Raw genomic sequence first — 16,527 nt, forward strand, 5'->3', positions numbered from 1 at the left:
CGATGACCCAGAAACATTTGTTCTCGCATGTTTTCTTTTTAAAAAGCTGATGATTTAGCTTTTTCAAACGTTTAAAAGTAGTGGTTTTTAAACTGGGGGGGGGGGGGGGGGGGGGCGTGCCTTCTTTGAGGGTGGGAGTTGAAGATTCTCTAAGGAAGGCATAAACGTGGTAGGCTCTTGTACTAATATGCTACTGTATTGTACAAGTCGTGGACAGAAATGTTAATAATACCTTGGGTTGTATCACGATTATTGACTGGTGAGCAGGGTACGAGATGGAATGGAAGACGTTTTTTCTATCTTCAACCCTGAAATTTTCTTTCATCTCGTTTTCATGCCTTCATACAAATCTTTCATTCCATCTTCCATCATCCTTGACATTTTCCATCGCAAAATATGCCTTCCATTCCATTTCATCTTCCATTCCATTCCCTGCTGGTAAGGTGACCTAGTTTTGACATTGGTTCCCAGCGTTAAAAAGGTTTAAACGTCATTGCATTTCGCAAACGTTAAGATTTTAAGATACCAAAACCATAACCACGACAGTCATTAAGGATTTTCATTGTGGATGCTTTCTTTAATTATAAATGCATATCCGGTTAGAATCGTATTTGAAAGTAAATAAACTGTGAAGGTAACGTAGAAATAACAACACGTTACGTCAATAAAACTAGTTGGTATTGCGCATGAGTTCAAATCAAAAACGTTTTTATAAACAAATTATTTATTCAAGAAGAAACACGGAGAAAGCATTACGCTAAAAGCTTTTCGTAACCACAATGTGACAAAAACAAAAGACGACGCGTACACGCACATTTGTATGTAAATGGCGAATGACGCAAATCAGAGGTTTCAAATGGGGTTAAATGAGTTCTCTTTTGGGGTGAACTTGATACAAAAGGAAAGATAAACAGTAATATTAATACCCAACATCTCATCCGAAAAACACTTTCTTCTTCTGGCTGGTCTTTAATTGCTAGCCTTCCAGTGTAATCTGGGAACATGGTGAACTTGAGGTCTCTTTTGAGACCTACGACCCCAGAAGTTCAAACAAAAAAGAAAAAATACCTGATGAAGTCAGATGGCAAGCAAACGGGATTAACGAGATTAAAAAGGTTAAGCAGTGGCGCTCGTGGCTAGTTTTAGTGATATGCTGCAACAAGCTGCAAAAATGTTTCACATCATTTACATTACATTTACCAATTTCACAAGGGAAGGCTGCAGCATTTTAGGACGAGTCGCCACTGAAGTTGAAACTTCTAAAGTGAAGAAACGTTTCATTTCTACGACAGGAATTGTCCACGTTTTTTGGAAGCGGAAAAATCTATACACTGTTGAAAAAGCTCACAGGAAACGCAGCATTGAAATATCAAATAATAAATGCATTAGTTTTTCTGTATGATCTTTGACGAATCACTTAGACCAGACCGTGGCATCTGACAGTGAATTGCTTTCTCGTCAGCTTCTACTGAAAGGTTTGGTGCGATGCACTGAGTTCTGGTGGAACATACGATTCAGCACATTTTCTGTGCGGGTTTATATGGCACGTCCACTAACATCTTAGGCAGAGTCAGTTTCTTATCACTTCGCTTTTCTTTACTGCTTTGTGCAGAAATGGACATAACCAGCATCATTTTAAAGGTCTATGGTATGACCACACCGGGAGTAGAACCCTTGACTATCAGAACTAAGTTGAGATTTCTAACCAACCGGTCACTAAGGTGACAAGACGTGAGAAAGCATTCAGCCGCGGAGATCGTGCACGACCTTGTAGTAGTCCCACAGTCTTGTGTTAGGGGTGCAATGGATTGAATGAGGCTTTCAGGTTTGCAAGCGGTTTCAAATCTCAATTTAGTTCAATTTCTTCATCTCACGTAATGCGCTGCTCCATATCTTGTTATTCTGGATATGATCTGGTCTCAACCAGCATGGCTGAGTGGGACCATGGTCTCACCAGAAAATGGTGTTATTTTTTTTACGAGGGTGGTCCATCTTTGTTTAATGTGCTAAGATAGCTCGAATGACGATCTTTATCCAGCTCGTTGGCTTGAATAAATTTGCTGATGCCCAAATACAACATAATAAACCACCCTGCCATTGTGATTAACAATGGGACATCGATTTGTCCTCTGCTTTTATATATTCTAAGAGCGTGCAACGCTGCTTCTGCTGCTGGGTCGTGCTTGCCGCATTCTTTAGTGTCAGTAGCATCATCCTCCTGGTTGGCGGCGTGGTGCTGTTCTTCATCAGATCTTACTCGGAATTTATTTTTGGGAATCTGGGAATGGGGGTCATGATGGATAGGGATGGTTTTGGCAATGCTTTCTTTTGACGACACGTCGGGCTTAGTCTTTATCTGAACAAAAACAAAAAAGGTTAATTGATCAGAAATAGGCTACTACATCATCGTCCACGGATTCTCTGCATTATATGCTTCACTCAAAGTAGCTGAAAAGACGTCACAAAACGGTTGAGCGCTGAAGTCGGTGAAAAGTTAATGTCCCATTGTAGTTAAGTTGAAACTGTGCGTGTCACTCGTTACACCAAGTATGCAACATTCGTTCCTTGACGTGGTTGAGATGCGGCAAATAAATCAAGTAGTTGGGATGTTACAAGTAGGCTGTATTTCCATAGTTTAACGTGGATTCCCATGGAATTGTTGAAACCCATCTTTAAGCGTCACTGACGCGATCTGAACCAACTTAGTTTGACACCAACCCAATTTTGGAACAATTCTGTTGCATATCCTCTAATTAGGTTTTTATACACTGTTTGTAAAACCCTAATCGGATGATCTTTGCTGCTTTTAGCACTTTCACAAAGTATTTTGCAACAATTAAATACAAGAAATAAAGGTAAAATCTTTGAAACAATCTTTTTAACGTTTAGCTGCCGCGTGAACTGATCAAAAACCGATGCGTTTCAAATTTGGAACTTTCAATAACCAATATACGAACTGCGCAGAACATGTTTGTTGTTCAATGTACTTGACTGGCTGGGGTTCTTGTATTTAAAAAGTTGGATGTGGCTGGGTCTGTATTCATACCCAGGTCTCGTGAACTTGAGATGGCGAACTCAATGTTCGGCTGATACAATTACAGCAAAGGTGGCTAACCAGACAGCAAAATCCGTCTTTTTTACATTGAATTAGAGACGTTAAATTGATGTAAAAATGACGGTTGTTTATTGTCTGGCTAAGAGAAGAAAACATAACAATTTGAAGACAATAGAAGAGGAAGACAGCAAATAAAATAGGCAGTAGAGTTATTTAAATTGTATCAGTTTAGTTGTTTGCGTGACTCAAACCAGATATACATTGGTATATCAACTAAACATTTGTAGACAAGGGCCGGGAGCGCTTAAACCCAAACTTAACAACTAAAAGTGCAATTAAAGAGCACATCGCCCCTTGTGAAACGTGCACTGACAATGTCTCGATCGACCAATTTACTATCATCTCTCGAGGAAGATCTGAATTTCAGACTAAGATCATGGAAGCCTTAAGAATCAAACGTAACAATCCATCTCTCAACTGGCAGTTATTCCTCTGTGGCTCATCGCTCCTTTTGTGTGTATTCTAATAATTAGAATGATTACGAGTAAATTGAACTGAAATGATTACGAGTAAATTATGCGGTGGGAAACAGATCACATGAGGTGTAAACTACAGGCATTGGACAAACAATAATTGTTTGTCCAATGCCTGTAGTTTACACCTCATGTGATCTTTTTCCCACCGCATAATTTACTCGTAATCATTCTTGTATCATCGTTCAGTTTTTGCCTTTCAGTGCGGAGTGTCGTTAGAGCTATAGTGCGTAGTCAGATTCATCTTATGATTTTCATTTTATGCATATTGCAGATTTAAGTACTTCCTTATGAGGACACACGTACGTGTCGAAAACGTTTGAGTTGATTTTTTAATTATGTGAAATCTCTTTGTAATAAAACATGTTAAACCCGCTAAAGTTACTATGTTTCGTCATGACCATACTAGTAGAGATGACCGGCTATGTCACATTTTGAAGCCTTAAAATACCGGGCCGACTGTTTCGTAGCAGTTTGGCAGACAAAACACATTACTTTTGCCTTATGAGTATGTAGACATGAATCGCAGGTTTGTGGACGTTGACTCAATGTAAAGAAAGTTTGTAAATTGAGAGCTGAAACATTGCGCAGCTGGACATTTTGCTTGATGGGAGTGAACCATGAAGTAAACTCATACGCAGTTAGTCACAGCATAGGCAAGTCTAGCAGCTAGCGTGAAAAGGAAAACAATAAAGTCGCACAATATGTGCACTTGTGCAGTTAGTTTTCATGTGATATTCTCAAGCAACATAGCACAGAAAAGTAATACACGGTACCGAAATTATGCAGCTGATTACTGAGCAAATCAAGCTTCTGATATGCAATGGCTACAGGCGAAGTTGTATCTTCACTTCAGCATACTTTTTAATTGCTACTGTAGCCTACTTTAACTTTGTAGTCAGTTGACGAAAGGAAAGCAGGTCAACTTCATGTTTGCAAAACTAAACCAGATGAACCAATCGTTTTCTGTCAGCAAAATATAGTAACTCTTTGACTAATGTATGAATCGTAATGCATGTCTTGGCATGTAGGATAGCCTATACAATTATACATAGCTTTGGTAGAGAGGTACTTTTTAAAAACCATAGACAGACAATTGATAACAACTTAATAACATTGAATTGCATAATTCAAAATTAATACAGAAATGAAATAGATACATAATTTCAAACGTTTTCGGCAAAACTTTCTGCCCTCTTCAGGAAAATATCTTAATTCATCTAAACAAAACAATTATTCGTAAAATGTTAATAATAAATGACTGAAATTCAATAAAACTGCACTGAACTGCGTAATTATACATGACCACGAATCGGTCATGATCTGAAGTTCACATGTTCAAGTAGATGATGGACTTGTTGTTTCTTTACATTTTATAGGAATTAAGTGACAAAATGCCTAACAAATGCGTTGCGTTTGGTTGCAAATCAGGCTACTTTACTTATGTTACCAATATTTCTAAGTTTTCTTTTTTTCTGGATATAGTGTAGTGTTGCTGCCGCAATGGATAAAATTTGTTAACCGATCTAACTGGGAGCCTACAAAAAGTCTGTTTTGTGTATGAAACATTTTGAAGAGAAATTTAGAAGTTATGGTAAAAGAAATAACCTCAAGTGGAATCTAAATCCAGTTCCAACAGTTCACTCAATTCAAGCATTAAAACGCCATCACTCCATCAGCTTTACCAATTCCAGCACCAGCAGCACCTCCACGAAAAGCACCCAAAATTCATATAAAACAACTTGATGAACTGGTAGACTTTTCGCAGAAAAACAGAATATCTTATTTTCAGTGACATAACTGAGGCACACTGCCCAGATGGTTTCCAGTGGTCTATAGCCTACTGTTGGGAATAAAACTTTTTGATTTTTTACAACATTATTTCTGACAAGTTGTGTGGCTTTTCCAAGGTTGCTGAAGCTGTTAGTAGATCGAAATTTGCATGTGCGAAAAGATTTGTTGAAAAGAGATATTCAATTTTGGAAAGAGGATCTCGCTGCAAATGATCCATGCATTTCAAGCTTTGAAAAGTTTCAGGAAGATGTGGATGAAGTTGCCAATAAAATGTTTAACGCAACATTATCTTCTAATAGTGCAGAAGTTGGCTTTACAATAGCCGGTTATATTGCAAAAAAACTTGTTAAACGCTCCAAATGTGCAATGTGCAAAAGTTTACTTACAGCTAATTCTGCAGCTAAAGCTCCTTTGTACTTTCAGCTTTTGTCAAGGGGGGCTTCAATGTGTCTTCTCAGCCACTTTCTGATTTTGTTTTTAGTGCTTTTGCTGCTTTAGATGTTGTTGAAGAAATGGTACGCAAATGTGGATTGCCTTGTCGAGAAGCTATGCAGTAGCCTATGTTTTCAAAAAATATCTTTTCTCCGGTGTACAGTTTGCATGTGACACACAGGTGGTCTGGGGCAACCACTTTGCATCGAAAATTGTTGTTAATATTTATTATAATAATTACCAAAAGATTATAAATGAGTCAAAAAGAAAGGATAACACTGTAGCATTTAAGCAAAGGCAAAAGTAGTTTAAGATTCTATTGTAGTTATGGGATGTCTTTTTTTCCGTCACCACGATCACTATCGTCTTTGTAGTTCCCCTCCACTTCATTGAATAAAACATACCGTATATCATTATTTTCGCATGTCCTTACACTATTTCTGTTGTAAAAAAAATAGTCTGTGCTGTTTGTTATTGCTTATTTTGAGATATATGTTCACTTACAAATTATTAATTTGCACCACTCATTATGTAGTTTGGTAATGCAATATGTCTAAATGTAAGGTCGGGCACCTTTTAAATGCATTAAAAACGCCTAACAAGTCTGAAAAGTATCTGCCTTGTTATACCCCATACCAGTAAGAGCAGTTTCTTTGTTCGTCAAAATTTCAAGTATTTTTCTATCGGCCCGTTGTAAAAAGGCCTTCATATGTGACATAGCCGGCCATATCTACTAGGTGGCCATGGTTTCGTTTGTCTATAGTTATTTAAAGTAGATAAAAAATACGAAGACCACACAACGAAACTATTGATTAATATTATTTTCCAATGGTTTGCAAGAAAAGGAAAGTTTTTGCTTCGTTAAACTCGTTACGTGAATTCAACGTCAATTAACGATGCAGTGCAAAGATGTCAGAAAGTTGCATTATTTAGGCTTATGAAGCGTTCATCCAATTACTGAAAGAATTCCACTCTAGGCTACTTTAAACACGGATCAATAAATGTTCCAAAAAGTTTCCTGGCAACCAGTTGGTTTGTTGCCATGGGAGCTGTTTGGTTGTCATGACAAGACAAAACATGGGTAATGGTACATATTCTATTTTTCATTTTTTTTGCAAAGGCCTTCAGTTTATTGCATTTAATGTGTGGTTCCACTTTATGATTGGAAACACTGGAAGTTCGTGCCGAAAGCCAAAAACATTTGAAATGCGCTCATTAATCACAAATTCGATTTGATGCAAAGATCGTATTTTGGATGTCAGGGAATAAGCAAAGAGGAGCCAGGTTTGAAATTTGACTTTTGGGAAGGGGATGTAGGCTGATTCATTCTTTGGTATTCGGCCAATTTCCCTCCCCAGTAGCTAAGCGAACGAACAGTCGGACAAGCCGTACTTTGATGTCATTCAGCATTCTTTTTCTTGGAGCGGCATTAAAACGATTTGGATGTTTTTACCGTTACTTCATATCGACGGTCGAAAACAAAAAAGTCGTAAGTGCAGTTTTACACTTTGGAGTAAAAGGCAAAAAACCAAAAAATTTTTTCTTTTTTAAATTTTGTTATTTTGAACATTAATATCTGTAACTATTAAATGAAGCAAGTTTCTATACTTTACTGATTGCCACATTTCTTTTTCGATGAAATTTTCAAATAAAAGGAATTAAGAGCAATTTAATCACTTGTGTTACGTTATGTTAATGTGTTACATACGTCTTTTTTGTTTTCAAATTTTTCATGAATGGCTTGGGATATCCCATTATACAAGCACGATAGAAACAAGCTGGAAATAGTAGTAGATAGCCCTAAATGCATAGGTTTTGAAAATACAAAAAAGCAAATTTCCCAAAAATGTCACTTACGACTTTTTTGTTTTCGACCGTCGAATTAAGTTTCAGAGGTGAAACCAAGTTAAACCAAAGCATACAACTTAACAAAGTTTAAATAAAGTTCTACAAAATTATTTGTAGGTTTCCAATTAATTCCCAGACAACAAAATCCGTCATTTTTGCATTGATTCAACGTCTACGACGACTGAATTAATGTAAAAATGTCGGATTTTGCTGTCTAGGTTGCCGTTTGCTACAGGTATAAATTATGCAAACACATTGGTGCGTGCACGCATTCACTTTGCGTCAACGTAACGTCATGGAACGTAAAACAATGGAACGCAAAACAATGAGACGTAACATAATAGGACATACATCAGACTATTGCTGAACAGATCTTATGGCCACACTTTTACGCAAAATATAGGAAAAAGCAAAAGAATTCTCATATTTATAAAACTAATCAACCCTACTAAAAGAGACTTCGACCCTTTTGAAGCATTCTTGTCCTAGTAGGCTACACCGGAAATTTGCGGTTAAGATGCTTTACAAACAAAGATGTTTATTCTCATAGAAGTTCGTAATAGTGTTTCTCAGATACAGTAGCCTACCCTTGGTTGCGGCTCAGAGTGAAGGAAGCATTTTAAAATATGGTTTACTGTAACAAGATTGTTTTCCATATTCTTTTATGGAACCTGTCGATGTAGAATATCGCTGTACACAGTAAGTACACCTCAAAAATCAGCTTTTTTTAAGGAAAAGTTTAAAGTTCTTGTTATTTGCTTTTATGATTATTTTAATAAAAATAAAAAACTGAAAAAGAAAACTTGAATTAAAATCATGAAGCAATTTCACTTGTCAAGTTGAATGAATGGTTCTATAATAACTGTGTGATGGAAGTCGAGATAATGAATTTTTAAAGAAGTTCTTCTTTCATTGCAAACGTCGTTTGACAAGTCGCTATTTTCTGTTTGAAATTGAATCAATCGATTGCAATCTTGTGACAGTCTTTGTCGCTTTCTACTTCTTGAAGCCCTAGAACTGAATGTAAAGAAGCGAAAGCCTTGCAATTAAGTATATTCGCTACGTCTATATCGAGGAAATGTCAAAAGACATCTATTCTACGTTAAAATCACAATATTTTAAAATCACTTTAAATAAACAATTTAAAGCCACTGCTTTTACTCTGCACTCATCAGAAGTCAAAATTGTTATCATGATCGCATAGATATGAGTTTGAACATCGCTGCAAATCGGATCCGATTTTTTTCACGTCTTTTAAGGTAATTCACAATGGGAATATATTGGTAGCGCTCTCTTTCATCCATCATATTAATATTATCAATGCTTTTATGACGTTATAATTGCAAGAGTATCGTTTCAACAGTAGGAAACTTCAACTAGGTTTAAGTTTTTGATAAGAAATTGTTTGGTCAAAAACGCAGTAAATATTTGCACCACTAATTTTATACAAACAGCGAGTGTTGCCAATTTGGTTTGATATTAAACGCTGGCTTGGTGCTAATGATTTTCCTTGTGGTTAGAATTAATAAACTGTGGCATGTATTTGTTTATGAAAATTTGATAAGTTCATTTGTGACCTTTTGTGAAGGAAAACTCGACTGCATCGTTTGAGAAGAGACTTTGATTTGTTAAAGTTGATGGCAGCAATATGATCAACGCAGTCAGGTTCCAGACATCAAAATCCGTCATTTTTACATTGATGCAACGTTTGCAGACGTTGCATCAATGTACGAATGATGGATTTTGCAGGCTGGGATCTACTACCAACAAAATCATAACGAGCCTAATTTAGCCCAAACTTGTCAAAGCAAAGGGCCAAATGAAATGATAAACTTAAGACCGTAAAGAAGCGGCCTAGTGGCTAAACGGATATTTTGATTCAACGTGGACTTTTTAAGCGGAGTTTGACAGCATAAGAAACAAAAAATTATAAGTTTTTCAGATGTTGGGCAATTTTACAATTACATAAAGGCGTAAAATAATGTGGGTAACACTGTGATATTTGAAAGGCAATTGCTCTTTGCTTTATTTCTTTGACACGCGTTTACACTGGGTAATTGAAGATTAGGGGGTTTGGAAGGCGAGTAAGCCATTCTTTCTTTGTATCCATTCAAACATGTAAATAGGGGTCTTGTCTAAGACTCAGCTGCATGCTCTTGAGTGGTGTTGAACCGGCGCCCTTCGGAGCGTCTTACCGTCGTCGTCGTCGTCGTCTGAGCTTCTGGGGCCGAGGGTCTATCCTTTTACCACCCCAGATTCACGATGTTCCCGGACTACACTGGAAGGCTGCTAGAGAGCAGCCAGTCTTGTTTCATCATCCATGACGCGTAGACCTTCCACTCCGTTAGGTGGCTTGAAGATGGTACAGTCATTGATGATGTGGTCTGCGGTCTGTTCCTCGGCACCACATTCACAGGAGGAGGAAGAAGCCATTCCCCATTGGTGCATGGTTGAGCGGAAAAGGCCGACGCCCGTACGGAGACGGTTGAGGCGCACCCACGCCTGTCTCTGTAGTGTCAGGCCGATTGGGCGTGTGTCGGCGTCGGGGATGAATGAATGGAGTCTGGTGGTGCTTGACCTCCATTCAGAATTCCATTTATGGTCCGCCCAAGTAGCCGCAGAGATGTCTTGTTCATCAGCTTCGTTGATCAGAAGCCGAGCGGCTGGCACGAATGGGTGTCTTGATTTCAGTCGGCGGGTGTGCCCGTTTGGGAAGGCAGAGATCTTGTGGTGGAGAAGATGATTAGGCTCCAGTGCCCGTCGACCGAGGGACAGAGTGGCTTCTTCGCGACGAAGCTCAGCAGGTTGGATGCCAGCGAGAATGGGGAGATTGTCCAATGGTGTGGGACGCAGGCATCCGGTCACTGTGCGCAGGGCGCTGTTTATGGCAGTGTCGATGTTGTGGCGGTGAGCACTGCGGCACCAGACAGGTGCACAGTACTCTGCTGAAGAGTAGACAAGGGCTAAGGCTGCTATTCGCAAAGTGTCAGCCCTCGCCCCCCAGCTAGAGCCTGCCAGGCGCTTCAGTAATGCAGCGCGAGATGTCAGTTTCTTGCGCAGTGACACCAAATGGTGGCGGTATGTGAGCGATCTGTCTAGTGTCACCCCAAGGTACCTTGGCTCGGGACAGAAGGACAGAGGTTTTCCGTTGTTGTGGACATGTAGCTCACGATCAGCTTCCCGATTGTGTAGGTGGAAAGCTGCCGCCACAGTTTTGGTTTCGCTGAGTTTCAGTCGCCAGTTCTGGAGATAAGCGTCTTACCGATGTGTGAGAACAATCGTTATACGCTAATTACTCCTTTTCACAATCAAAAGAATTTTCGTTTAATATCACAAACCAAGACAAATCACCTTTTGATGTTCACATAACGATTCATGAAGTTCGTGCACGATTGATGGTATGCCGATATTGTGATCACAGATAGGTGTGGAGTTGTCGGTCTGCAAAGTATTGTAGTGCTTACAGTTTAACAAAAACCAATAAGAAATAATTAGAAGTTTCGAGCTATTCTGATAGCCTCATGTTTCCAACACCGCAGACGACATTGGATGTCGTTTTGAGCTCTTCAAGGCAAAGATTTGCAACAGTTTGCTTGTCTCCAGATGAAATGAACAAAGATAAACTTTTGGTAAACGTTGGCATTTGCCCAGCAATATATTCTTGTCAGTATTTTCTGCGCTACAACCGATTTCGCATTAGAGTTAGTCATTTGGCTAATTGCACATGAAACATGAAGGAAATATTAAGTTTTTATAATATTGGTGTTGTAACTGGAAGTTTGTAATTTTTTTTTCAACTTCTCACCAGCCTTCTTTTCTTTCATGCAAAACTAAAATTAATTTGTAACGATTTTTGCGCTTGCTTCGTCGACCGGGTTGAACTTCGACAAAGCTTATTAAAAGTAGAATTCTTTGTGTGATGACTAATAAGGACATCAAATAAAGTCACATGGGATTTGAAGATATAATGCAGTTCATATTGTAGATGCTTAAACATTAAAGGGATGCTGCTACATTCTGCGGATATTCCTCAGGGAAATGGAAATACAATGAGACAAAAAATATAAAAATATATAAAAAGAGAAGGATTACTTGGCATTGAGCACTTTTTGTAGTATTAATAGTTTTCATTGTTTAAGAGAGAGAAGAATATATTCCATTATTATCAGTCAAATGTGGTGATTTTAAAATACGTCGTACATGGCATGGGAAGTAATTGTTACTTTGGCAGTGCAGAATATCTCTTTCCACAAGCTATACTGAAACGCTGCACGCTGGTATGCAGCAGGATCTCACAACAGCCGCAACATGACTTTGCCAAATTTATGTGGCTTTTTATAACTAATAATGAAAATTCAGATAATACGAAACCAAGGAAGTTTCCAGAAATATTTGATAAAACTACCATTCAACGTTTTATAGGCAAAGAAAAATTTTTCTCGAACCGTTGAAAATTTCATGATCAGATCATTTTTTTCAATTTTCAACGGTTCGAGAAAAAGTTTTTTCTGCCTATAAACCGTTGAATGGTAGTTTTATAAAATAATGAAAATGGATTCCAACTCTAGATGTGACGCTGTTGGTATTTATGAAAGGAAAGCTCATTCTTACTTCAATTCAAGAAAAGAAATGCCCAGTTTTGACTATGTGTTTTGGGCGCTTTATTTCTTACTCAGGTCCACCAAGCACACCAACCATATTGTTTGCAATTGCATATATATTTACAAATAAGAACACCACTCACTTGTATCTTTCCGCAGCAAGAAAATACGCCCAGTGGCATTGTGACGTAAGTAGCAACTGTCTTGGTCAAACCGCAAGAACACAGAAGGGGATTCCCTGAGACGAAAAGAATTGGCCGCACCCAAGGAGCAGTGACCATCCCAGTGTTGTCACTTCCAAGTTCGTGCAAATAATTGAACCTCAAATCTACAATCTGTAAAATATTTAGCGATTACATGCGCATAATAAAGAAACAATTAAACTGATTTTATTTATCGTTACTCTGTTGTCGTGACATCACAATGTTAGAAGCAGAGAAGTTTGCTCTTGTCAAGTTCAGACAAAAATGTTTGAAAATAATGTTTTTACTCAGCAAACCTGCACATAGGTGAACTAGAACTGACGGAGCATCACCAATAACATTACAACAGATACCATGCAAAGTAGGCCTCTACCATTTCCTTTATTTACGTTAAGCATCTTATAACATTGGTGTTTAGTCTTTTATGTCCTTTTTCTGATTCTCTGCACATTTTTGTACTTATTATAATCGCTGTGATGATCTAAAATAAAATTTAACTGAACTGAACTAAATATATTTCAAAAGCTAACAAAATTAGTAGCCTACTGTAATTATATATGAAAATGTATTGTTTTTTGTATAGTACGTGGAGTTACTGTAAATTATAAGATACCCACCATTATAATCATAGGATAAGAATGGAAAAACGGTTGCTGTTCTTGAAAATACAACTTACCTGTAATTTGGTTAATTGGGAAAACGCATTTGAAGATAAGGTCGAAATCCGATTCTGTGATAAATCTATAAACTGTAAGGTCTCTTTGAAGGATCGTAAGTCGGATGATGTCACAGACCGTAAGGAACCTTGTGTTAAAACGAGAATATTTTGCTTTGAAATAAAATCGCCACTGGCAGACGTCATTGAGGTTTGATTTGTCTGAAAAAAACAAAAAACAAAACAAAGTAAATTGCCTGCATGTGTGAGATTACACGAAATTTATCCTGTATGTGTTTTCCTGCATGTATTTCCTGCATGTGTGAGATTACACGAAATTTATCCTGCATGTGTTTTCCTGCATGTATTTCCTGCATGTGTGAGATTACACGAAATTTATCCTGCATGTGTTTTCCTGCATGTATTTCCTGCATGTGTGAGATTACACAAAATTTATCCTGCATGTGTTTTCCTGCATGTATTTCCTGCATGTGTGAGATTACACGAAATTTATCCTGCATGTGTTTTCCTGCATGTATTTCCTGCATGTGTGAGATTACACAAAATTTATCCTGCATGTGTTTTCCTGCATATATTTCCTGCATGTGTGAGATTACACGAAATTTATCCTGCATGTGTTTTCCTGCATGTATTTCCTGCATGTGTGAGATTACACAAAATTTATCAGTGAACTTTATGTGAAATTTTTAGCCTAAAAGTAGATAAATTAATTATAAGTATCTGGATGTGTGACCCAGAAAGTAAAACATGCCATTTTTACAGTACTTCTACGTCTACAGACCATTCAACGTTATCAATGTAAAAATGACGGTTTTTGCTGGCTAGTGTGGCATACAGTTACAGGTGCAACTAACACTGATTTTCGGTTTGTTACATTGTAGTTTTGATTCAAACACTATTGATCTGAAATATTACTTAGGATAGAACTTATCGCTTAAACGAGCTTCCGCTTAAACAAACCCAGGTAATTGATAAAGCTGAGAACACTTATTTAGCATATTATTATAACAAACACAGGACAGTCAGCTGTACAACTTGTTGCAAATTTGCAACATTGGGTGATGTATCGCGCATCGAGGGTGTATGTATTGTGTATAGTGAAAAATTGTCTCAATTTCTTGTATAGGCTACTATAATTTAAGTTAAACAGAAATACAAGTTACAATATACAGAGATACAATATACTTTTAGAACTTGGATAAAAATGTCCATTTTTTTTAATTACAGCGCCAAGATTATTGTGTTTTACATTACTGCCTGCCAAAGATATTCTAATCTTGGCTTTCAAATCGATTTGTTTAATAGATTAGCTGACATTGGCCATGTCATAGCTGATATGTAACAATACACTCTATTGGAAAGCTGATAGAATCGCTTTAATCGAAACACGCGGATAAAGCTCAGCAATGGATTAGACCATAAGCCATAAGCGCATTTATTACACTTTAATTATCCTGAATTTATGCATAAGGGATGAAGTACAGGGGAACAGACATGAAGACTTCCTTGGAATTAACATGTAAAAGTATCTAATCAACATCTCAAAACTTTGACGAGAATAATTATTATTCTTTGCGAAGATGGGGATTTATGCAAAGTTTGAATTTGAAGAGAGGTGAGCCAGAATTTCTGATCTTTTCACACACAAAAAATCTCTTCAACACTTTGGCAAGAACGATTATCATGCTCTGAATTTTGAAGCAGGTTCGGCTATTGCAGTGGAAGCAACCTGTTTTTGACATATGTTAACAAAAAGTTGGTTTATGCATCTTTTATGTGTAGTGTTCTATGGAAATAAAAAATACAATGCAACCTTATTAACAGAAATAAAATTCATACAAATGAAATTTTCTACACAGTTTATGCTGCAGTGTATATATGCACCTAACCTATTTATTTACATTGTGCCAATAAAAAATTTGTTATTGCATATTTATTTGCAAATCTTTTATTAACAGTTTTTTCCTTGCAATAACGTACAATGATAAAGGTATGTGCATACAGATGAATACGAAATTTTTTCATGCTTTGATTTTTTCTGTATTTGACAGCCAAGCTAACGCTCTGTTGTTGAAGATTTATACTAAGCAGACGCGAGAGCAAGGAAGATAATTTTCATGTCCTTCTTCAAAGATGTCATTAAGTATTTTGCAAAAGACGCAACGGCGTGTTTTTAAGCGGTGTCGAACCGGTCACTTTTTGAACGTGAAGTGAAGAGCTCTCATCAACGGATATGCAGCAAACACACTGATGATTACATTGATAAACAATCTCAAACTAAACACTTAATAAAAGCAATAACGTTATATGTTTGTGATGCAATAACAAACAATAAAAGCCGAAAATTACGTCATACCTTTGGCATATCTTGAAATGGCTGTTGCAAGCAAAAAATGATGTTTGCTGGATAGGTAAGAGAAGTGGTGTGGGCTATGTGGCTAAACCACCCGTAAGAATATTCATCAAGTGTCTCCTCTGTCAACTGACGGCTCTGATATCTCATGAAAGTGTTGCCTTTATTAACAACTCTTTGCAGTGGGTGGCTCATCGTTCCGCATAAGCAATCAGTCATGCATAAAGTTTCATAGGTGATACCGTGGACAGTTTTTTTGAATTTGAAAGGGCTGTTTAAAGCAACTGAATTCATATGATCGATGTAAGTGTTTAAAAATATTACAATAATACTCAGTTTATGATGCATTTTCAATTTCGCTTTCTGTAAAACATAAAAAAAGTTCTTATTCCTACACAATGTACAAGCCTGTGCAAAAAAAAAAAGATTAGGAGAAAGCCTCCTGACTCCATTTTTGACTTATGTCTCAAAGAAAAAGATACCAGGGAATGCAGTGATCCACTTCCAATCGTTGCCGTTGTTTTTGCAAGAGGTTTGGGGCCCAAGGCATAACTACATCTCTCTATTGCAAAACCATAAACGATCATGATGCCTTACAATACAAATAACTTAAGTAAATATTGTATAAAACTTGAATTTCTTAAATTGTTTTAGTTGAAATAAATTAAATTATTTTTTTTAATTAATTTAATCAAATACTTACACAAAACAAATCATAGAACCGTCTGATGATCCTCAATAAGGATGAAACAGGCTCTATAAGTTTTTACAAAATACTGAAAATAGTACCTGAATTTGATGCAACCTGTTCTGTTTGGCTTTTTTGCTTGGTAAAGCACTTTTTGTGGTATTAATAGCATTTACTGTTTAAATATTAATATGTAGTTTATTAAATAACGAGTTATTTATGGACAAAATAATGTATGTTAATAATAACAAAGTAATAATAATTTATAATATTAATGCTAATAATAATAACGTATACAATAAATGATTAATTAAACAGACATAACTCAGCAACAACACTACATT

The 16,527-nt window shown here is 37.0% G+C and overlaps 1 protein-coding gene across 1 annotated transcript; it reads right to left on the reverse strand.

Moving 5' to 3' along the window:
- Positions 1–706: 706 nt before the first annotated feature.
- Positions 707–15,690, reverse strand: LOC145764433 (uncharacterized). Its single transcript, XM_082576048.1, has 5 exons — positions 15,499–15,690; positions 13,143–13,343; positions 12,407–12,598; positions 11,014–11,103; positions 707–2,356 (listed from the first exon to the last, which is right to left on the reverse strand). The coding sequence occupies exons 1-5, from the start codon at positions 15,688–15,690 to the stop codon at positions 1,976–1,978; spliced, it is 1,056 nt and encodes a 351-aa protein (XP_082432174.1). The 3' UTR covers positions 707–1,975.
- Between the last annotated feature and the right edge of the window lie 837 nt (positions 15,691–16,527).

Source organism: Aplidium turbinatum, chromosome 2, assembly GCF_918807975.1.
Source record: "Aplidium turbinatum chromosome 2, kaAplTurb1.1, whole genome shotgun sequence".
Classification (NCBI taxonomy): Eukaryota; Metazoa; Chordata; class Ascidiacea; order Aplousobranchia; family Polyclinidae; genus Aplidium; species Aplidium turbinatum.

Excerpts from the sequence above, each read along its gene's own strand:
- LOC145764433 (XM_082576048.1), bottom strand. The coding sequence starts at position 15,690 with ATGAGCCACCCACTGCAAAGAGTTGTTAATAAAGGCAACACTTTCATG. Across the intron at positions 12,599-13,142 it reads CCCAATTAACCAAATTACAG|ATTGTAGATTTGAGGTTCAA; the intron begins GTAAGTTGTATT and ends AATATTTTACAG. Across the intron at positions 2,357-11,013 it reads CGTTATGTGAACATCAAAAG|ATAAAGACTAAGCCCGACGT; the intron begins GTGATTTGTCTT and ends GTTTTTGTTCAG.